The 23,755-nt window shown below is 45.1% G+C and overlaps 1 protein-coding gene across 1 annotated transcript in view; it reads left to right on the top strand.

Moving 5' to 3' along the window:
* Nucleotides 1-15,362: 15,362 nt before the first annotated feature.
* Nucleotides 15,363-23,755, top strand: part of LOC119374586 (protein-cysteine N-palmitoyltransferase HHAT) — a 29,333-nt gene continuing 20,940 nt past the window's right edge. The window contains exons 1-2 of the mRNA XM_037644748.2: nucleotides 15,363-15,613; nucleotides 22,459-22,586. Coding sequence (XP_037500676.1) covers nucleotides 15,522-15,613; nucleotides 22,459-22,586 — 220 coding nt within the window. The 5' untranslated portion in view covers nucleotides 15,363-15,521. The remainder of the gene's footprint in view (nucleotides 15,614-22,458; nucleotides 22,587-23,755) is intronic.

The raw sequence follows: 23,755 nt of genomic DNA, 5'->3' as shown, positions 1-23,755 counted from the left end.
CCTATTTAACCCTTCGGCTTCATTTCAGTCCTTTTATTTATGATGGCGCAGCTTGGTGCATGTAGATAAACATCAATGGTTTTCTTCTTTTGCCGCAGTTAAATGCATGAGCTGCTTACAAATGAATGTACAATCTGCTTGCAACAAACTTGAATGAAAAGCCTTATTTGATGACATAAATGATCTCGGTGATGTCGTTATGCTATGCAAAACCGGCTACTCGGATGATATGAGAACATTGTTCGACTACCGCAAAAGAGCCCCGCCATGGTGGTCTAGTGGTTATGGCGCTCGGCTGCTGACCCGAAGGTCGCGGGATCGAATCCCGGCCGCGGCGGCTGCATTTTCGATGGAGGCAAAAATGTTTGAGGCCCGTGTACTTATATTTAGATGCACGTTAAAGAATCCTAGGTGGTCGAAATTTGCGGAGCCCTCCACTACGGCGTCTCTCATAATCATATCTCGGTTTTTGGGACGTTAAACCCCAGATATTATTATTAATTACTACCGCAAAAGAAAACTTTTTGCTTAAACAGAACAGCTCGTCGTGTTGGCGTTGTCTCTTTGCTGGTGAAAAATTGCATATCATGCGATAAGAATTTACAGTAATAACACATTATGTCGAGGCATTATGAATACAGGCCGATGGTGTTGTTTGCTATGAGATATCGTTCACCGGATGGTAACGTGCAGGAGTTTCTCAGTTTTTTAGGTCACCTTTTAGCGCATCCATGTGAAAAGAGCCAAACATAATCATCGGTGGTGGTTTTAATATCGACATGAATGCACGTAATGCTATACAATATGATTTATCAAACACAGTCCTGTCAAACGGCTGCACTAATGCTATAGAATCGGGCAGCAGAATCACAGCGTATTCTGAAACTCTGTTAGATCTGTTTGTTACAAATTATGATATTTCATGCTTAAAAAGCGCTATTTAAGCTGCCCAGTTGATCATAATCCAATATGTATTTTTACCGACCGCGAACTATTGAGCTAGAGTAAAGAAAACATAAGTGGAGGATTTCAGAACATGAATAAGCGTACAATGGCAGTGTCTCAAATAGTTACAGCAATTAAGTTGGGAGGGCGCATTCGAAGAAAACAACTCTGAAAGAGCTTACAATATTTTAAATAAAATATTCTTACATATGTGCAGGGAACTCTTCACCGTCAAACTAAACAAACCGAAGTCGGATCGGAAACCATGAATAAAAAGAGAGCTAATAAATAAAATCAAGAAACGTGACAAATTTTATGCCAGGTTCATTAAAACTCGTGAAATTTCTCTCCTCAAAGACTTCAAAGTTTTTAGGAATAGTCTAAACAAGAAAATAAGAAAAATTAGAGGTAACTATTATCTAGTCTTTTCTTGTAGTGTGAAGGAAACTCCGGGAAACTATGGAGGAACCTTAATGATATCATGGGGTGAACAAACCTTGCAGAACCTATAGAAAAAGTTGGGCTAGAAGGTCATCTGGTGTCCGAATGCGTTTAACACAATCACTTCACAGTCCAGAAACCGCTCTCTTTCTCTGCCTAGAAACTCAAACACAATTTTTATTTCATTCACTGATATCGACGAAGTTTGCTCAGTATTCATGGGAATGAAAAATTCTAAAAGTTTCGATTCAGATGACCTGCAAATAAGACCCATCAAATATGTCATACCTGATATAGCCCCCGTTCTAGTACACATGTATAACACCTGTATTGCGGAAGGCATCTTTCCAACAAAAATGAAGATTGCTAAAGTCACACTTATATACAAAAAGTTATGTAGGCTCAGCATTCAAAATTACTGCATCATATCAATTACGCCGCATTTCTCTAAGGGTCTCGAAAAAATTCTAATTCAGTTATGCTCTTTTTGTGTAAAACATCCGATTATAAGAAAAGATCAGTATGGGTTTCAAAAACAAACAAACAAACACAGTTATCACTTCTAGACCAAAAAGACCACCTACTAAGAATTTTGATAGGAAGCTACTGACAATAGGTGTATTTGTAGATTTTACCCAGTCCTTTTATCATATAAACCATAACTTATTATTAACAAAGCTTGAGAGATATGGAATTAGGGGCCTCCTACTGCAATAATGAAGTCATATTTATAAAGATATACGTGCACATAACTCTCAATAGTCACCTGGAGAAATAAAAACAAGCGTCCCCCAAGGCAGCATCCTTGGTCCGCTGCTGTTTAATTCATATCGATGTTGTTCTTGTCTACCCGAAGGCTAAATTCATTATTTACGCAGACGACACTAGTGTTTATTTCATCGGGATGTTGTACTACCTTAATATATAGTGCAAATGAGTTTCTCCAGAACCTATTCAAAGGGTCAACAGAAAATTATCTAAAAATAAATTCAAATCAGACAAAGGAGGAGGAAATAATTTTTATTTAAGACGGCAAGATTTGAGGGATGGGCTCCCTTCCCTAGGTGGCAGCCATGAGTCCTTGAGCTCTGGCGGCACCCTCGGCTTGCCGAAGGACTTGGAGTTGCACTTCTGGGTCTGGGCTTAGCAGTGCGGTCTCCCACTGCTCTCCGTTAGTGTATGTTCTGTCTTGCCCTGGCACTCTGAGGCAAGCCCACAATATATGATTCAGGTCCGCCCTTCGATTGCAAAACCTACACATATCGGAGTACAACTCCGGGTAGTAGTAATGATACGCGACCGGATTCGGGAACGTGTTCGTCTGTAAGAGGCGCCAGGCCGTCGCCTGCTGCTTGCTTAGCGAGGTGTGTGCCGGGGGAAAGCGAGCCCTTCCTAGCCTGTAGTGTTTCGTTATCTCCTCGTAACTAACCATGCGGTCTCTCTCCGTCCCCGGGCTTCGCGCTGCACCGGTTCGGCCTGCCAATTCTCGAGCCAGGTCGTGCGCGATTTCGTTCCCGGGGAGGGAGGAGTGAGCCGGCGCTCATATAATATGAACAAGCCGCTCGGCGCGAAAGTTAGCTAGAATTCTTAGCGCTTCCGGCGAGATCCTTGCCTTCGCATAATTTTTAACAGCGGTTTTGGAGTCGCTTATTATGACAAAAGCCATAATTTTCCACACAAAAGGCATGAAGATTCCACAAAACCACACCCTAGAGATGTGCAAAGGGAGCATAGAAATAGTCAACGAAATTAAAGTGTTAGGCACATATTTCTCTTGTACGCTACAGTGGTATCAGCACGTGAACTATGTAATGCAAAAGCTTAGACTCATTACAGGGATGCTCAGCAGGAACAGATATCGCCTGGCAACATTTCGTAAAAATATTAATTTACCACTGGTCATTTGCGTCACACATCAATTACACAACCTTTTGTGGGGCACTACATCTGAAACTATACTGAGGAAAATGTAAAAATTAAAGAAAAATTTATACGTGTCATAGCAAACGTACCACATCACAATCGCACTGAGCACCTCTTTAAACATTACAACGTACCTACAACATTGTCCCTGGGGTGCTATGCAGGACGGCCCGAGTTTGGCGAAACTCGGAATGCTTCCGAGCTCTGGCGCCACACCCTTTCGAACGAGCTCTAGCAGTACGAAAAGGTCAAATCTATCCCCCAGCGCGCTGCGTTCCATTGGTTATGATGACACGCGGCGTCACGTCAAAGGCGGTCGACAAGTTTGGGTCGTGTCTTCATACTAGAGGGATCTTCTTTCATTTGTTTGTCGTTCCCCTGAGAGAAGTGCACCCATGCATGAAAAGTGTTAGACATTTTTACTAACGATATTTTTTAGAGGTACGGGCTGTTTAAATTCATTTTCAAGCGTTTAATGTCTGCACTAAGTACCCTTTAGCATAATCATCACCGTGGCCTCTGAGATTAACTCCGGCCGAGCGACTTACAACGCCGCGGCCGGAGCTAATCGCTGAGGCCACGTGTATAATCATGATTGGCCTGTACATTCTAGCGCGTTGCTCGGCCGGCGCCCGCCCTGTTCGTCCTCTTCATCGTCCGCTTTCTCCCCGAGTACGTGTGCCCGGCTGATTATCTAATTGGCTGGGCGGTATACCTAGCTAATCAAGTTAGGGCACGCTATGACCAAGTTAATTAAGCCGTTATGCTAAGACCATAATTAAGCCACATCTTACTAAGACCATGCTAATGAAGCCGTGTAAAGCTAAGACCGAGCTAATAATGTTATGCTAATTAAAACGGTGCTAATCAGGAGCGCGCTAATTATTAGGACCTTGCTAAGAGCGTGCTAATTATGATCATGATAATTAGGATCATGCTACTAAGTTACGTACTAATCAGGACCTTATTAAACATGAGTAAGTAAACACGGATTAATTAAAACATTTCCAATTAAGACAGCTGTTCAATATCACGTTAATGAAGACCTTGGTAAATTATACCATCAGAATTTAGAGCGAGCTGATGTGGTCTTCACTGCGAAGCAGACCGAGCAGACTCAGTACACGAGCCGCGTAAAAAGCTGGAAAAAGCTAGGTGATCACAAGCACCTCCGATGGCTCCAGCCTTGCTCAAGTAGTGCAAGCTGACCAAATTATTTTATATGCAACGAAGCTGCTGCTTAGCGTCCACACCATGAAGCGCTTGACAGTCATACTGGCACTGACATTCACGAGTTGAACTGGGGCCTTTTCAGAATCAACGAATTTGTACCCGAGTTCGCGCGTCAATCACTTTGATTTACAGATGTACTTACAGATGTACGGCAAGAGCTCGTGTACTTCCGTCGTTTTGTAAAAATCATTTGCCTTCCAGAAGAAAGAGGTACCCTTCTTAAGAAGGGTACCTCCTTCTTCTGGAGACCACAGCAAGAGCAAGCATTCTCTACGCTTATTGAGCGGCTTACGAATTCACCGATTATTTCGCACTTTGACCCTTCTGCGCCCACTGAAGTACGCACTGACGAGAGTGGTCATGGCATCGGCGCTCTCCTCGCTCAGTATAACAGGATCACGACCGTGGCATCGCCCACGCGAGCCGCCTTCTCTCCACGCCCGAACGAAACTACTCGATAACTGAGCGGGAATGGCTTGCGCTCGTTTGGGCTGTCGCGAAATTTCCACCGTACTTGTTTGGACGTGCTTTCCGCGTCGTAACTGATCACGCACTCTGTTGGCTCTCCTCTTTGAAGGACCCAATTGGACCTCTTGCACGTTGGGCAGTGCGTCTGCAAGAGTATGCCTTCTCCATGACTACATGCAAGAGTATGACTTTTGCTTAAAATCCGTCCCGTCACGACACCGCTGGATTTTCGCCATTCTACCTCTTGTATGGCCGCGACCCTGTCTTGCCCTTCGACACGTTATACCCTCCGACATGGAATTCTCAACGAGTGGTTACGCCCGCGACGCAATCACCTTGGCCACCCATGCCCGGGAGGTCGCTCGTCATCGCCTCACAGCGTCGCAAACTTCTCAAAAGCGACGCTGCGATCATCGGCACCGAGAAACACAATTTTCTCCTGGTTCCCTTGTCCTCCTCTGGACGCCCTCTCGTCGTGTCGGCTTCGCGGAAAGAACTCCTTTCCCGTTACTCTGGTCTGTACAAGATCTTGCACCAGCTGTCCGACGTGACGTATGAGATCGCACCAGCCAAAGTGTCTCTGCTATTTCACGTTACCAACGATGTTCACGCCGCCAGACTAGCATTATGTTCGCACATTAAGTGATGCTCCATGATCTGCACTGGTACGGAGCTAACCCCGCCGGGAGGGTGATGTTGCGGTGAAAAAGAACGATGAAGCTGGCTCGGACTAGAGGAGGAAGACGCCTCTTACCGCCGCTTGGGCGCCAGCCATACTTATTGCAAATGCACCAACTCTGCACTCGTGTGCCTGCTTTCTTCGTGCAACAATATCTATTAATTATCTTGGTAGTTAACTGGCCATTATCACGAGTAAACTTATGCTCCGATGTCAAATGTGTCCCATATCACTCTTCACGTGAACCAGAACCATCGATTCGTAGGATATTTATTTTTAAAACACATTTTCTGAAAACTGGAAGTAAGTGCTCGGCCGCGAGTGCGCGGAAGAGAAACGGCAGTTTCACTTGTTGCTAGTATCATTAAAAAAGTGCTCATGGTAGTATTAGAGGCGTATAATAAGCGGACTACGGTAATATCGAACGTGTCAAGATAACCATATCCCGCCCTTTCACATTCACTCTTTCAGATGCGGAAAGCCCTCAAGCGTGGACAAAACACGCTCGAAGAGGAAGAGAAAACCCAAGAGCACAGAGATGGAGAAGGAGGGAGCGAAAGTCCGAGTTCAAGTGAGGAATCGATGAGCGAGATAGATACCATGGCGTTGGAGGACGTGATACATGAGCACGCGCAGTGGGAAAAGAAGCTCCAAGGACTCAAGGACGAGAGGCGCCTGCTTTTCGCGCAACTGAGCAAAGTTCTGAATCAAGAACACGCTGCCTTCCGTCGCGAGATCGACGGAGAGGGCAGCCAAACGGTCCAGGCTGCCGCGGCGTGCAGTCAATATAACGCCAACCAGCACGCTGTCGGCGTGGTGGGCGAAGGAGGCCAAGCACAGCCGATCTACACGGAGAGCTATACGCCCATGCCGCACAGCATAACAAACCCGCAGTCCAGTACTACCGGAAGAACCGACTCGAGCTCTCTGAACAAGCAACCTCACTAATCGTCGCCGGCCCATCTGCTGCACTCCGAGGCTGCAGCTATTCGACTTCCACAATGCCGACTCTCTCAACGATCCGGTCTTAACATGTATGGCGAAATATTAAACGCGAAGCATTTCTTTGGGAACCAAGGGCACTTTCACCACATCTATCTATCTATCTATCTATCTATCTATCTATCTATCTATCTATCTATCTATCTATCTATCTATCTATCTATCTATCTATGACATATAGGAAAGTAGGGGAGTTGTCCGAGGCTCGGTTTCTATATTATACGCAACTAATGAAAACCGACGGACAATTAATCCAAGAAAGGCATAGGGGACATTATTTGTGGTTTCTTAACTGTATTGTAATTATCACCTAAATTGAAAGAAACGAAAGTGGAAGGAAAATCACCCTTCCCGTCGGTTGGATCCGAACCTACAGCCTTCGAATTACGTGTCCGATGCTCTACCACTTAAGCCGCAACGGAGGGTGCTCCCCCGTCGAATTTTCGTAGCGTTAACTACACTGGCCGAGGTTGAGCAGTTTCGCGTGGCTTGTCGAGACGTGCTGCGCATGCGCGAGGCGTAGTGACGTCATGGCGCACAGCTGGCGCGCCGGAGCCGCTGCCACCGCATTCCAGAGGAGTGACGTCATAGTCGCGGCAGGCGCACTGGCGCCGGCGCGTGCACAGCTATGTATACGCCTCCGTTGCGCAGTAGCCAAGTCTCACGCTGCGCCGGGCGTTGGGGCCATAGAGACGGCAGCGTGTTACTACACTGACCACCGAGCCGTCTCTGTGACAATAGAGAAATGGCGTTGAGCAAAAAATATACATCTGTCACATAATGCGTATACCGTGTGTGTCTCATTGAAGCAGCAGTAAGCATGATAATCAAGCTAATCCTAGACAACCAGGAGAGCTAATAATAATCAGCTGAAGCTTGTCTCACGCTACGTATATCCTGGCATAGCCGAGCTAAGCCCCTATAATTTTTGTAAGGTATTTATGTGTGCTTAACTGCTGGTTTTGATTAACGTTGTGTCAAACAAGGAAAGGAGACTTCGAAAAACTTCCTTCCATGATTAATACCTGGGAGTGTTAGTCAGCGACACCCGTAGCCCTGGTGGCGAGTGTGGAACACTTTTTTTTTTTTGCTAGAGGGCGTCACGGGACACGTGATCTTCGCGTGAGGTGGCGGCCGACCAATAAACCCTCGCATGCCACATAGTGCGTCAAGTCTGCCGAGACTAAGCCCTCGCTAAGAAAGTATGAAAGTTCTGGGAGTGGGGGGGGGGGGGGCAGCGCGCAAGGGGCGCGCTGGCCCCCCCACTCCCAGAAGTCGGGGGGGCTGAGCCCCCTCACTTTTGTGAGCGTTCACTGCCGGCAGCGCAGTGGCAAACCAACTATGACGAAGTTTTCGTTCGACACAACTGTGAAAAAATTAGATTATGAGATTTAGAAGTATCCCCAGCTTCTGCAGTGAAGATCGTCTTCCATGCCTCACCACGACGGACCGTAGATTCTGTGCAACGCTTTGATACCTTGCGCTCTTGCATTGTGGAGGAGGCTACAGCTGAGCAGGGGCTCTCAGGCGTCAGAGTCTTCCGTCCTTTATTTATTCCATTCTACCTGAAATCCAATTTGCATCACCGCCGACGCAAGCTAGGGCAGGAACCAGCGGCATTTATGAAGATTTCAGTCAATAAGTGTTACTGCAGTTCACAAGAAATGCATCTGTTTTTTCTTCGAAAACGTACAGCATTGCCTGCCATATCCCCTTGGCGGAAGTGAGTCGATGAGCGCGCAGATGCGCGACTGTTACTTGGGCAGAGCTGACGCGGAGCGGCGGTGGATGAAGATTCCGCCTGTGTTTCCGAATTAATATTATTCGCCTGTCTGATCGTACCGTAGCTTGCAACAACCTTACTAGCTTAGATTTGGGCGATAAAAAAAACGCATCCTCAACAAAAAGAGTTTACAGAACGATGCCGTATACGCGCACGAACGGTTCAACACCATTATATAAGCTCTGCAATTATTTATTTTGCGCAATCCATTCTCGCCGCCTGCTACCACTATATATCCTCTGCTAAACCATCGTCGCGATGCCATCTTCTCTTTCGTTCGGAACAAGACGAAATAAATCAAGTTTTGCTCGACATATTAACACTTAGGATGACTGCCGGTTGGGCATGTTGGTAAAGGTTCATGATGAAACAAGCGCAATTAGCATGAAGACTCAGAAAAGAGACAAGACGGAGCGCTTCTTTTCCTTTTTTATCACATGAATGCACGTCACCGCAAACCTCTTATTATTAGAAACAGCGTGAGTCAGCTAAATATCGCTATGATAACCGATGGCATACAGCAGGTAAGCACGTGTTAACCACAAAAAAAAACAAGAAAAGAAATGACCGAGTCATGTTACGTCCAAGAAGGCAAATTCAGAATCTGTTAGCAGAATAGACGCCTGGCTGACGCACTTATCGTCTCCTTTCTCAATTCGAAACGCTTCAATTATTTCTCTTGTTCGCTTCTCGTGCTTGTCGATTATTTCTGTGTCACAAAATTGTCGATTATTTCTGTTTCTGCGCTCCGTCTTGTATCCTTTCTCAGTCTTCGTGCTTACTGCGCTTGTTTCATCATGAATATAAACACTAATGCGCGGTTTAGTGCGTACTCGTAATTCTGACGTCGCCAGTTTCGCGGTTTTGTGGCGTTGCGTGACAGGCAAGCTATTTTAGCGCCGGCCAACGTCGAATAACCAAGAGCGAAGAAGTAATGGCGAGGAAAGGCAGTATCAGAAATAATTTAGTACCTTGATCTTCTACCTAACAATACGTGGGGAGTCATTTAGAGATGGGACGTTTTAACGCCTTTAGTTGCATCGCGTTACGAACAGGCGCTGTGGGCATGACGCAGAAGACTTAGACTGATCATAAACAGCAATTGCCTTATACGAGACAGAAAAAAAAAACGGACGACTTTGTTGTTATGCCAGTCCAGATCTAGTCGATGCAAGTGTGAGGTTCTGACGCTTGCATAGCCATGTTTACTGAGAGAAAAAGTTGTAAGGGCACACTTGCCCTCCTTGCCGCCGCTCTCAGAAATAAAAGGTGAAAGTGCGACGCCGAAGGTGCCATTCGTTGACCTTTATAATCCTTTAGTTCCCATTCAATACTTTTTCCGTAAAATCATATCGACGAAGCTTGCTCTTCTTGCTCATGGGGTTAATTACAAAACTCAATGTCACAAAGTGGCACACGGCCTATTTTTAGACTTCTCCAAAGCCGTTTACTTCGTCAACCCCAACGTTTTGTTAAGAATGTTGAAATTTTATGGTACTGGATGCATAGCAAATTTTTGAACCTCATCGTATTTACAACGTGGAACTCAGATTGTAATATTTGCAGGTGAATTCTCAGATGCAGTACCTCACAGGGAAGCGCTTTGTGACCTTTCCGTTTACACTCGCTATTTACCATATCCTAAACATTGATAGCAAAGCTAGATTTGTAATCTATGCAGATGGAGCGACTTTATCTTTTCTTAGAAATTAAGGTTCAGGGCTAGTAACAAGGGTTAACACACCCAAACCGGTATTAATCTGCCTTGACGAACGCATGATATGTGATAAACACATCACGAGTATGATGAGTAAACTCTGTAAAAGAATTGGTATTTTACGGAAAAAAATTTTGTGTGCCCTACATCAGTCGGCGTGCTTCTGCACAAGGCACGTTTTTACAAAATAAATATTTCGCATTGCTCGTTCAAGCAATAACCACCAATAAAAATATTACCAAGTGGCGCTGTTTTATAATAAACCCTGTACCATTTAGGTTAATTCCATGTACACTGATAATGTTCCAGAAAATACAAAGTTGGGCTAGTTGATAATATTACTGAATGTATTAACAATAATTATAACATGGCAGAATCACTAGCTGGACTAAAAGCAAGCAAAACAAAATGTAGAGGCAAACCTCTAGACTGGCAAGTAAAATATGTCAGTACTAATTGAGGAAACCCTAGGCTGCAGTTTTTGTTACCTCTGTTAGTAAACACAATTAAATGTAACAACTTATTGATAGAAAAGAAATGTAACCAATTTATCTACGAAATGTACTACTGAGAGCGACACAAGTAACATATGCTCATGTGTAATCATTCTTGCAGTCACTTTAAAATGCGTTGCTGGGCTAGCTGGTGCATGGATAAATTCTAGGAAAGCGGCGCATCAAAAGACAAGTAGAGGACGATCAAGTGCACTTGTTGCCCGATCTCCCGTGCTAGTCTTTTCCTGCGCTTCTCACCGTGTATTTATCACTTTTTGAAAATTCTTAATAGTTAATGCTTAAACAGTCGTGGCTGCAAATACTGCTTATATTTGCTTTTAAGACGCAAAGGAACACAATCACAAGAAAGGACATGGGACAGAGCGCCCCCCGTGTCCTTTCTTGTGATTGTGCTCCTTCGTGCTTAAAAGCAAACATGAACGTACACCAACTCGCCCAACGAAAATTTCTCTAAAAAATACTCCTGTATGCTTGTTCTGAGGCATGACATGTAAAATGTATTGTCCTTTTTTATCATGTTGCTGCCGTCTGCAATATATATATATATATATATATATATATATATATATATATATATATATATATATATATAAAGGAAAGAAGTGTTAATTTCAAGGGCTCGTTTTCTTTGTTATACACAATATTAATGAGAACTAACAGACAATAATGCCAAGGAAAGTATGGGGGATGTTTTTAGTAGTAAATGTAAGGTAAATGTGAAGAAAGAAAAGTGCACGAAAAGATAGCTTGCCGCGGGCAGGGACCAAACCTGCGACCTTCGAATAACGCGTCCGATGCTCTACCAACTGAGCTACCGCGGCGGCCATCCCCCCGTCCACTTTATAGGGTATATATGTACATTTAAACGTGGGAGCGTCAGTCAGCGCCGCCAGTAGCCATGACGGCGAGTGTGGAACACTCTTTTTCTGCCTGTTGGCGTATGCTTTCTTGGCCGATCCTCCAGAGTGGGTATGTGCCACAGTCTTGGGGATACAAACAAACGGCCAATTAGTTCCTTTTTCTTCGTCTAAATTCTAAATTTCCCCACTTATATTAACCGCCCGTTTCATGGCCAATCCCCCGTAGTGGGCAAGATACAAGAATGAAGGGTCAAGCAAGCAGGCAAGCAAGCAAATCAGCCCGTCATCCTCTTGGCCATCTTGTAAAGCCGTGGTCCAACACCACCAAACGACAATCGTCCTTGGTCGAGCACCTTTATAAGTACGAGCTGCCGCTGGACGTTGGCCCCGACTGCCACTGCTAGCGGTTTCCATCTGGACGTCGACGTCGGCTGCAGCAGGCCACCGGTCACTCTCCTGTCGACAGGTCAACAGGCATCACCTGGCCATGCAGTCCTGCGCCCCTGTAAAGGTACGCAACAGAACGCAAAAGTAATTTCATTCTGCCTACCTATCCAAGCAAACTTCGCTTTCCTTCATCTGAAGACGCAGGCAGTATCGAGGGTCAGTCCTTGTGCCTGGCTCTGGAGTAGATCGACGACTGAGTTTAAGCACGCATAGACCGCAGCAGTAAATTCATATGGGCTGCTGTCGGGATGTGTCGATCATTAGATTAAAAAAAACCTAGTCAACTCTGAGCGATTTCAAAGGTACAGAAAAAATCCGTCAACAGGGGGTGGGTGCTCGAGCCGACGCTTCGGCAAGTGGACCTGTCTTCTTTAAGGCTGGAAACTCCAGCAGTGGAGAAGACATGTCCACTTGTACAAACGTCGGCTCGAGCACCCACCCCCTGTTGACGGATTTTTTCATCGCAATTGCGTCCATCTTCCCCATCCTGCCGTTTTTTGGATTTAAAAGATTCAGCTTACATGGATTCTGGGCCTGTAATTGCTTTTAAAGTTGTTACCCTAGTTTTATACATTACTGTAACCAGATTTATTTTTCACTTCATTCAGATAAAAGATTTATACCTTAATTAATACAAAATTATTATAAAACAAAGGAAATTTTCAGTACATAAACATACTGCAGAAATTTATATAGCTTTATCATTTTCATTTGATGACTTCGGTATACCTGCATATCGTAGGAAGTTCATTAACGCTCGTTATAGCTAAGGCCATTAATTGCTGCAAAGCAACAAGCATGTATCACGACCATTTTAGGCCTGAAATTATTTACTAAAGTCTGAAATTCAATTACTCGTTTGAAAGTTCAACATCCTTGCGCATTGTTCATTTTCATTGATGATCTAATGGTGAGCTGAAATTTCTGGTAAAATGATCGAATGGATCGTCCTCCACATACGCTTGCTATGGATCATTGATTACTACATCAGAAACCTGGAGGTGACCCTGATTCTTGACTTACGTGTCTAGTCGTGGCACTCGCACCTATACATTCGTGTTCCCTGGTGCATGCTTGTGTTTCGTCGTGCTGCCCAGGCGAATCTCCGAGGCCATGTAGAAAGAAGAGTATTGTTGAGATCTGCTCAGGCAGGTGCCGCAGTGGTCCCAGCTGCGCGCACGAAAAGCGTCTGCTGTTTCAGTGAACTCATTCAATTGATTTTCATTGATTATCCTGACATTTCATTGGCCCTTATCTGGATAGTTATGCTCCAATGTCACATGCATGCAATGTAACTCAACTTCAGCCAGAACCATCGATTTCCTACCAGTTTCATTTATTAAAACACATTTTCTGGGTGTTCGTAAAACCGGAAGTAACTGCTTCACCGGAAGCGCTTGGAAGTGAAACAAGTGAGTCACTCCTAGCTGGTGCCACTAAAAAACAAGTGCGCATTCGCAGCGTGTTTAACCTGCAGTCGCTAATGGAACGTGCAAAGATTTCCGTTTCCACCCCTTTCGCATCGCTCTCTTTCAGATTCGCCCGGCCTTAGAGCGTGATGAAATCACGCGCGAACGGGAAGAGAAACCTCAAGTGCATGAAGCTGAAGAAGGGATCGAACGTCCGCGTCGAAGTCGGGGGTCGAAGCGCCAGGTAGATGTCATGATGTTGGAGGAGGTAACACGCGAGCGAGCGCTGTCGGAAAAGAAGCTCCAAGAACTCTAGGACAAGAAGCAACAGCTGTTCGCGCAACTGAAGAAAGTTCTCCAAGAAGAAGACGCGGCCCGCCGTCGCGAGATCGGCCGAGAGCCCAGCCGCACGGTCCAGGCTGCCGCGGCGTCATGCTAACGTGAACCAGCACGCTGTCGGCGTTCCAGGCAATGCAGGCCAAGCTCGGACATTCCACATCCAGAGCAATGCTCCCATGCCGTACATCACGACAAACCCGCAGTCCAGCATTACCATGAGAACTGACTCAAGTTCACTGAAGCAGCAGCCTCACTAATCGTTGCCGCGCCATTCGCTGCGCTCCGAGGGCGGCTATTCGCCCGATGCTAACTGCTCAACGAGTCGACGTTAAAACATATTGAGAAATATTAAATGCGAATCACGTATTTGGGAACCAAAAGCACTTTGACTGTTTCTGTGTATCTATCTATCTATCTGTCTGTCTTGTCTTGTCTTGTCTGTCTAAAGAGATGTAATATTTCCTGGCAGAAGAATGCAATCGCACCAGGCGTCACACCATGTGACTTGCGTAACGAGCGGTTAGTTGAAAGCTTCCCACCTATTACAAAGGGTTAATAATAATAATATCTGGGGTTTAACGTCCCAAAACCACGATATGATTATGAGAGACGCCGTATTGGAGGGCTCCGGAAATTTCGACCACCTGGGGTTCTCTAACGTGCACCTAAATCTAAGTACACGGGCCTCAAACATTTTCGCCTCCATCGAAAATGCAGCCGCCGCGGTCAGGATTCGATCCCGCGACCTTCGGGTCAGCAGTCGAGTGCCATAACTACTAGACCACCGTGGCGGGGCTATTACAAAGGGTTCAGCCATAATTATTCGTCACCGTAATCGCCATCAGCCGCAGCATCAACAAAGTGTGCACAAAGAGGTGTGCGTAATACCTTACAAACGTGTACTGCTTACTTCGCTACTTCGCTGCTACGGAAAACGAGGATGATCGATTGCGTAGTGGGCAACTCGCAACTGTGGTTGCACTAGGCTCCTAAGAGGGTTTACAACGGCCTCTAGTAAGGCTGCTCCTGCAGCTTACTCTGTGACTGTTTTGCTTATTCCGCGCAGGCCTGGGATTCTTTCTTTCTTTCTTTCTTTCTTTCTTTCTTTCTTTCTTTCTTTCTTTCTTTCTTTCTTTCTTTCTTTCTTTCTTTCTTTCTTTCTTTCTTTCTTTCTTTCTTTCTTTCTTTCTTTCTTTCTTTCTTTCTTTCTTTCTTCTGTGGCTATATATGTTCACGGATGTAGGTCGAAAGCTCAACTTGCTAGCATTTAAGAAAAAGAGAGGGGTCAGGGATCGGCCATTACCGAAGGAAAATATGACGTGCCTAAAGACGCCGATACTCTTCAAGCGCCACGGTGGAAGTTTCTTTTAAATATTCATCAGCGATTCATAGCCTCGCGTTCGTCACTATCCCTTTGATCCTGCGATAGTTTGCTTTCCCGACGTCTACGTCACAATTCTGTTGCGAAAGAGAGCTCGGCCTATGCAGGCGTTCGCTCCTACTCCGTATATACATTGTGATTTATTATTTATTTTTAGGTGATTGTTGTCTCGGCAGCAGCTGCTAGCGCTGCCTTTTCTTCAAAGCGATTGCTTTTCGCGATCTTTCATAGAAGCTCTGTTTGTTCACAGCCGTGCGCGAGGCATCTCAAAGGGCGCGCCTGTTCGTACGAAGCACCGCAGCCCTGTAGCTTCAGTGACGTTCTCCTCGCTCTTATGGACACGTTCTGAAAGCGTGGCGGTGCTCCGATTCCACGTACAATGGCGCGGCAGGTATGCGCAGACAGTGCAGCCCCGCGGTGTAGCGAGGGTTCTGGTCACTCGATGTCCCTTCCGGAAAGTAAGCAAGATCGGTAAGCCACAACGATTCGTTTCTTTTTTTTTTTTCGTTACTCCGTCACAGCGTCGCGACTTTTCACCGGTGTACCCAGTCTTGAGTGCGAGCGCACGTGTCCCCTCCAGGCTTGCGTGGATCCAGGGTAGTAGCAGTAGTAGTAGTCGGAGTAGTAATAGTAGTAGTTGTTGTCATAGTAGTCGTAGTAGTAGTAGTAGTAGTGGTAGTAGTAGTAGTAGTAATAGTAGTAGTAGTAGTAGTAGTAGTAGTAGTAGTAGTAGTAGTAGCAGTAGTAGTAGTAGTAGCCGTATTCGTAGTAGGAGTATAGTTGTAGTTGTAGTAGTAATAGCCCTTGTAGTAGTAGTAGTAGTAGTAGTAGTAGTAGTAGTAGTAGTAGTAGTAGTAGTAGTAGTAGTAGTAGTAGTAGTAGTAGTAGTAGTAGTAGTAATGGCAGTGATGCAGTGATTGAAAGAGAAATGAAGATTATCAAGGCGAAAGCCTTATATGCCTCGTCAAACGGGAAACGTGGCCGTCGTTGTCAGCGTCGGCATGAATAGTACCAAACATCAGAGATGTCGTCACGCGAGATTCCGAGATGAGTCGTGAGAGATGTGCAGATGTGACGTCGTCAAGACGTCACGTATCGCCGAAATTTGCGGCGTCATCAAAACATGTGACGACGTAAGCACACGACATCGTCGTTTGGTCAAAGGTGGGCCAATCCCGGATGCACTGCGACACGGTCAGGTGCAAAAAACATCACGGGGGATGGGGGATCAATACAATCCGCTGAGCGGAAAAAACAACAACAACAACGACGACGACGACAGTGATAATAATAACGATAATAAGAACGATAATAATAATGAAAATAATAAAAAGAGCCGCAGTTAATACGTGAACAAGACCAAGAGTCATCTTAGCTGAATGCATAATAGACCCTTTGAGTTTTTCTAGACCGTGAGCGCAGCGTCGTAGGGGAAAGAATATGGGGACTTCAAGAAAAGGTTTAGGACGTCCGGTGGCCTTGATTCTGTCTTTCCCCCTCTCTCTTAGAAGTTTGTGTGCGCAGTGCGATACAGCATAGGGCACAGGACCAACTTATGAAGTCCTTTGCTATTACTTTTGTCTTTGGAACGCTCAAGGATGCGGATACATTTATTCATGCTACAATTATTACTGATCGCCATAACTTGTGCGATTATTATCATCAACTGCCATCGCAAATACAGACCATCTCCACCCCACTCTCTATTGAAAGCATGATTGTAAACATCTACCGACCTGCCACGGTGGTCTAGTGGTTACGGTGCTTGACAGATGTTCAGGAGAGTTGCTTGTTGGGCAAGCACAAGGTGTTCTAGCACATATAAACACGTACGATGAACACGTACGATAGCTCAGCGGCAGGAAAGGTGCAGCGAACAATTGCGTTTTCCTTATCAGCATAATTCACCGATAGGCATACACTTGTTTAACTAGTGGGGAATCTATGTTTGCGACGAGCGTGTGTGCGGTGTGCTATGTCTGGTGAGCGACATCTATTTTCAGTTAAACACGTTGGAAGCAGCATGTCTTGAGGGGCCAGCTTGTTTATTCTGATGGCCGATTATACTAAACGCGCAAGTCAGGAAACAGCCGTGCGGGACACCACGAATAGAAGAGACCCGTAGAAAGATTGAGCACGGCGCTCGATCATTTTGCGTCTCTCTTCCTCTGTGTAGGCGTCATGTTTCCCCGCTTGCGAATTTAGTATGCAATCAGCGCGTAAACGTAACAAATATGGCTGTTTCTCTGCACTCTGATGAATCTGTCACCTCAAACGTGGAAACTGGGTCGAAAAAATGGGGAACTACTGGACAGCGAAGTCCCCTACACTTTTTCTGCCTTTCGCAGCAGCGGGTTTCCATATCCTAAAGAGCGGTAGAGTCACGTGACCTGAGCAGGAGCGTAACGCATGACGTCATTGGTAGAGCGGCACACGTCGCTTTCGAACCTGGCTCTGGCAGTATCACCATCAGCCTTACTACGCCCACTTCAGGGCAAAAGCCTCTCCCGTGTTCCGCCAATCAACCCGGCCCTGTGCTTGATGCTGCCACGTTATACCTGCAAAGTTCTTAATCTCATCTGCCCACCTAACTTTCTGTCTCCCCCTCAGCGTTTGCCTTCTCTTGGAATACAGTCTGTTACTCCTAATGACCAGCAGTTATCTTGCCTACGCGCTACATGCCTGCCCATGTCCATTTCTTCTTCATTTCGACTAAGATGTCCTCAACGCCCAGTTATTCACTGACCCACTCTGCTCCGTTCTGGGCCCTTAAGGTTGCACCAATCATTTTCCTTTCCATTGCTCGCTGCGTCGTCCTCAGTGTAAGTTTAACCTTCTTTGTAAGCTTCCAGAGAACCGCGAAGCGTACGTTACTGGCCTCCCAGTGACACGTGTCAACCACAGACACTGGCAAAGATAGCGATACTGATGCGACGCCAGGTCACGTGACTCTCCAGCATGCGACGGCGACAGGAATTTCCGCTATTACGTTCTTCAGGACGCGGAAACACACTTCGCAGCCCGGTCTGTGTGATGCACTATCTCTTTGTGGGGTAAAGGAGGAGGGAAGACGCAGGAGGTGGGAAAAAAGGACACCCTTTTTGCATGTGCAGGTTGCACAAGCTTCGTATATATGCCCTCAACAGTACGTTGTACCTTCGTTGTATAAGTCCCCTCTAGTAAGCCTCGTTCTCATTCTATTTCAGTTTAGAACCGCGAGTCGCGAAAAAATTTCTCGTGAACGACTTGCAGCGTCACTCACTCGATGCAGCAAGTGCTTTAACTGCACTTCGGCAGTCATCATTCTGCCGGTCATTATTGTTACAGTGGTTAATTCTAGTATGTGGAGCTCACTCTGACTCACTCGTGGAGTATATTTTGCCCTGAGGGCTCGCTCGGACTCAGACTCGCCAAAATTTTCCTCAACCGGACGCATTCGGACTCAGACTCACTAAAATTTTTCTCAGCCGAACTCACTCGGACTCAAACTCGCGAAAATATTACTCACCCGGACTCACTCAGACTCGGCTCGATCTGAGTCTGAGTAAGTCTGAGTGAGTCGACTCATGAGTGAGCTTGCCGAGGTCTGTTTACAGTTCTTTTTATTTGATTCATTTAGGAGAGAGAGAATTTATTTACAGAAGGGCAGAGAGTTCGGCCTGAGCGATAGTTTGCTCTGACCTGCTAATCTACACTGGTGGAGTGGGATGGGGAAGCAAAAGAGTAGTGAATACATTTAAACGGACACCTGTACGTACACTGGCGGCAGATGGAGTGTTCAGTGCTTTTTCTGAAGTTATCGCGTTTACTTTTGTTTCCTTGAGGATGATTGAAAGTGCGATTGTTTGCGGACGCGAGAACCTATGCGCGCTTTATATGCAAAAACGAGGAGCGTTCAAATTTACTGGTAAAGCCGATGCAAATAGTTCCAAAATTTTTGTCTCTTGTTCGCTTTTTAGTTTTTCTCATTCGCTCACTTGTCAGCAATGCCAATTATTTACGCGGAGTTACGGCTACGACACTTCTCCTTCATGTTGGCTTCATAGTCATATTTGCTTTATAGTAACACGTGCTTGATAGGCATATTTGCTTGATAGTCACATAGTCGCACTTGCTTCATAGTCACACTTGCTTCACAGCGATATTTGCTTCATAGTCACACTTGCGTCACACTTGCTTCACAGTCATATTTGCTCCACAGTCACACTTCCTTTATAGTCACACTTCCTTCATAGTCACACTTGCGTCATAGTCACACGTGCTTCATAGTCACACTTTCTTCATAGTCACACTTGCTTCATAGTCACACTTGCTTCATAGTCATCTTTGCTTCTTGCCGGTGGTTTCTTTTCGATGCTTCTTCAACTTGACCTTCCGCTGAAATTTCAACATTCATTTTCTTACAACGCATTCCAATGGGTGAAGCGCAGCCACGCGTAGCTGCTTTAAAAGTCACACCGCTTGATCTGACGTCAGCATCTACGATGACGTCAAGACCAGAGGGAGCCTTTAGCGGCAGCAGCTTTTTTACTATTTTCATGGAGGGCGAGAGAAAGAGGAAAAAAGAAAGAGAGAAAGAAATAATTCTGTATTGAATGTCGAATGCGTTCGCCTAGCCGACATCTATCTTCACCTTTAAATGAGCATGCATCGCAGCAAGCTAAAAGTGAATCGAAATTAATTTTCTTTGTGTAAAAAAAAAGGTAATGATTAGAACAACTTGCCTTTGTGGTGCACCGGTGTGTCAAACCGTGAGCTGTTCAGAAACATAGTGACTCATTTGTCGCCGTCTTGGTTCTTGTACAATTGAAGCGGCTATTTTGATGGTTTATGTTTCTATGTGTTTGTTCCCCTTCCCTAAATTGTATGTGGATGCGTCAATTTTTTTCTTGAAATGAGATTTTTTGCTCGTTATATATTAGTTACATTGTCCTTCCCCTCAGTAATGTATATGTCCGTGCACACCGTTGGTTAAGAGAGGGAAGTAAATAAATTATTAAGTAAATAAATAAATAAACTAATTAATTTATTAATGCTAGCATGCAGTTCCAGTTGTCTATGTTAACATATAAAATGATGCCGCTCGTACATTCGTACGTTATATACATGCGCAGCCATTAGTCATGCAGAACTATCGGTAAATTGACTATCGATAGTCTAAACAAGCTATCGATAGTACTACTATCGCAAACTGCCATATTACTGCCACGCGTGTTTATTGCTTTGTTTTGATGTCTTCGGGTTTCACCCACAGACTGTTAGCAGCGCTTGACGAAGACCGCGCCGCAATGTTTGAGAAGCTTCGCGATTGTTTGAGATCATTTTGTTAGATCATTGCCCCGCCACGGTGGTCTAGTGGTTATGGCGCTCGACTGCTGACCCGAAGGTCGCGGGATCGAATCCCGGCCTCGGCGGCTGCATTTTCGATGGAGGCGAAAATGTCTGAGGCCCGTGTACTTAGATCTAGGTGCACGTTAAAGAACCCCAGGTGGTCAAAATTTCCGGAGCCCTCCACTATACGGCGTCTGTCATAATCATATCGTGGTTTTGGGACGTTAAACCCCAGATATTATTATAATTATTTTGTTAGAATTACGCAACGGACGGGAATATTCAAATTTATTCGAGAGCTTACGCGAGCACCAGCGCTAACGCTGGAAGGTTTGATGACTGATGTATAAAAAACGGAGCGTTCCACCGATTATCAGATTACTCGATGGCCGGCGACTGTTCTCGCCGCTATCAGTGCGCAGCGTGTATCGCTTGTATTTTGATTGTTGATTTTCTGGGCGCAAGTTCGACCAAATAAAGAGCTCGTCTTGCTGCAGCATTCTTCACCGTCACAATCACGTTACAAACTATCCATAGTGGTGCGAATAACGATGCTGGCTGGCCAAATTGCCAAAATAATTGCGACAGCCTACTATCAGCTTCGCTTAATTTATGAGAAAACTTTTGGCGAGAGAAATTATTTTCTCTGTGAAAATGGCGGCATATGTCCATCAATAAATTCATATTCTAAAGCAACCAGTTACATTTTACAATTAACAAACTTAGTTCTTCATAATTTTTTTATTTCGAAATCATAAAATGAAATATAAATTTGAAGCCGCGCAGTCCACACCATGTAACGGCCTCCTTTCCGCTACAGCTGAACAGTTTTACTTTATGATCATGTGTCAGCAAAGCACTCCGGTGGAGAACGCAAGCATGCGAACTTTCTTGCCCTTCAGCCTGCTCCTCCGGCTCCACTACGTACCAGCTATTTCTGCAATCCAGAAGCACACGTTGTTGGGCTAGTCGGTTCATGTTCTTTCAGAAGCCAAGGATGTGGCTATTTCGCGCAAAGAAATCACAAGGGAAGTAGTTGTCTATGCTGCATTGCACTCCTCTTATCCCTTGTGATTTCTTTGCGCGAAATAGCCACATCCGTAGCTTCTGAAAGAATATTTCTGCAGTGAGTTCGCGCTGTTGATTTTATACTATCGATAGTGTTTACTATCGATAGCGCTATCGATAGTATTTTTTACCATCGATAGTTCGATAGTGACTCAGCTATCGATAGTATCGAGAGTACCATCGATAGTTCTGCATCACTAGTAGCCGTACACAAGGTAACAAGAAACTATAAAAGTTTTTGCCTGGTCAGGGTTAGTGTATTCGAAAAGGTTTGAAAGCAATTTCGTTATACACGAAGAACTGCACTGGTGTTGCTCCAAGGGATCCTGTTGGGCCACGGGAAGAAAGATCAATATAGTGTTGTAGTGTGTAGATTATTTAATGGAGTAAAGCAGAGGCATATAGTAGTAGTGGTACACTCATATTGTTTAATTACATTTTTATAACACCGGGTAGCCGACATTACCTAACATTAGCCAACACTGGACAATCATCGGTTAACCATCAACTAAACAGCATTAACCAGTGCTTGTTAACGTTAACATAACAATAACCAACATTGACAAAGCAATAAGCATCGGGCGGTGTTTGTACTACGCCAATAATATGCGATAATTAACTTGAGCTTCATACCGACTATATACCCTATTTTTCCGGATTTGATTGAGATTCTAGTCTATCTGCCGTTTTCATTCTAATGTTGCGTAATATTTTGTATATTTTTGCTAGCTTATATTACCAGAGATTTCTTTCCCGTGTTAAGCTCAGAAATTTCTCTTTTTTTCTTATTTGACTTATAAACTGCTTCTGGAACGTTTCGAATTATTACTATCGCTCTGTCCAACCTAGTTACTGATTCGTCTCACTAAATGGCCGAACCTTTTCGCAGTAACCTTATGTTTCGTCGTACGCTGCAGTCAGAATGTGGCAAAACACATTCCGACAGCGTGCGAACTTCGCAGGAACCCAGTACGGACGCTCAACTGGTGCATCTGGATTGCAGCTGCTCTGTACGTGATGACCACCTTCGCAACAAGTGAGATCAGTAAGTAATAAAACAAAGATATCGCGCCTTAGCAGCTTTCACGGGATAAGGGCAGCAATAACGACTTTCTACAGTCTGTACACTCTTCAAATACTCTCTTACGAAACGTCAAACGCATTTAGAAATAATAGTCACGATATGTCTGCATATGTCATTTAACATACGTTCAGTAAAAGGCCCGGGTTTTTGTTGAGAGTGGAGTTTCTACTCCACGGTCACAGAGATTAAAAATAAAAGAAAATTGCTGTAGATCGCACACGTCCAGTTGGAATCTACATTCGGCGAAATTGCTTCGAACCTTCATCTTTCACCCAGCCTCAGATGCGTACGACGCGAGTTATCTTTCACGGGCTTACCAAGCACGTCGACTACACTGGCGTTAAAGGGTAACCTATGGTCTGACGTACCGTCAGCACTCACGTTCAAGCACACACGTCAGTATTATCAAAACGAAGTGCACTTTACGGTGCGATTATAAGATTGCCACACGTAAGTTTCGTTATTCCTTCGGGGTTGAGCAACGCTTGAATATAGCTTGCTGAATGATAGAAATACAAATGTAATGTTTATTAGACTGGTATAAAAGCGGAGCCGCACTGGAACCACAATTGACGTTAAACCGACGTGACGCCTGCATCGTAGGAATACCTATGTAATGTTTATTGCTTCGTTATAAAATTAGATAGCCAGCACTGCAGCCACAACTAAAAAAATGAAATGAGAAAAAAAATTACACACGTCTCACCGTAAAGGCAACCCTGAGTAGCATGCGAAGTAGCTGATGGGTCGACTTAAAGTTCTGTAAAGGGTTGTTGTTGAAGTTGCTCTTTATTTGCTCATCACCGTAGTTAAAGGTTGTGTTTCCCCTTGAGTGTGATGGCCTTGTGGTCTGTAAAGTGTAGAGTCAAGGGAGGGTTGTCTTGCTGATCTTGCTGCAGAGGTTGTAGCTTGAAGTTGGAGAAGACGAGGTCTATGCACGTTCCCCTGATTGTAGTTGCCAGTGCCAATGGCAACGTCGTCGTAAATCATCGTGTGGCTCATGGCGTTGGGCGCAATGACGACTTGCATGGGGTCGTCGAGGTCCGTGATCTCTGGTACGGGCTCGATCTCGTCATCGTTGCACTCGGTGTCATCTCCGTCAAATTGCGACAGGCGGTCCCAGGCGATGT

Source organism: Rhipicephalus sanguineus, chromosome 11, assembly GCF_013339695.2.
Source record: "Rhipicephalus sanguineus isolate Rsan-2018 chromosome 11, BIME_Rsan_1.4, whole genome shotgun sequence".
Taxonomy (NCBI): domain Eukaryota; kingdom Metazoa; phylum Arthropoda; class Arachnida; order Ixodida; family Ixodidae; genus Rhipicephalus; species Rhipicephalus sanguineus.
This window is presented reverse-complemented; position numbering and strand designations above follow the sequence as displayed.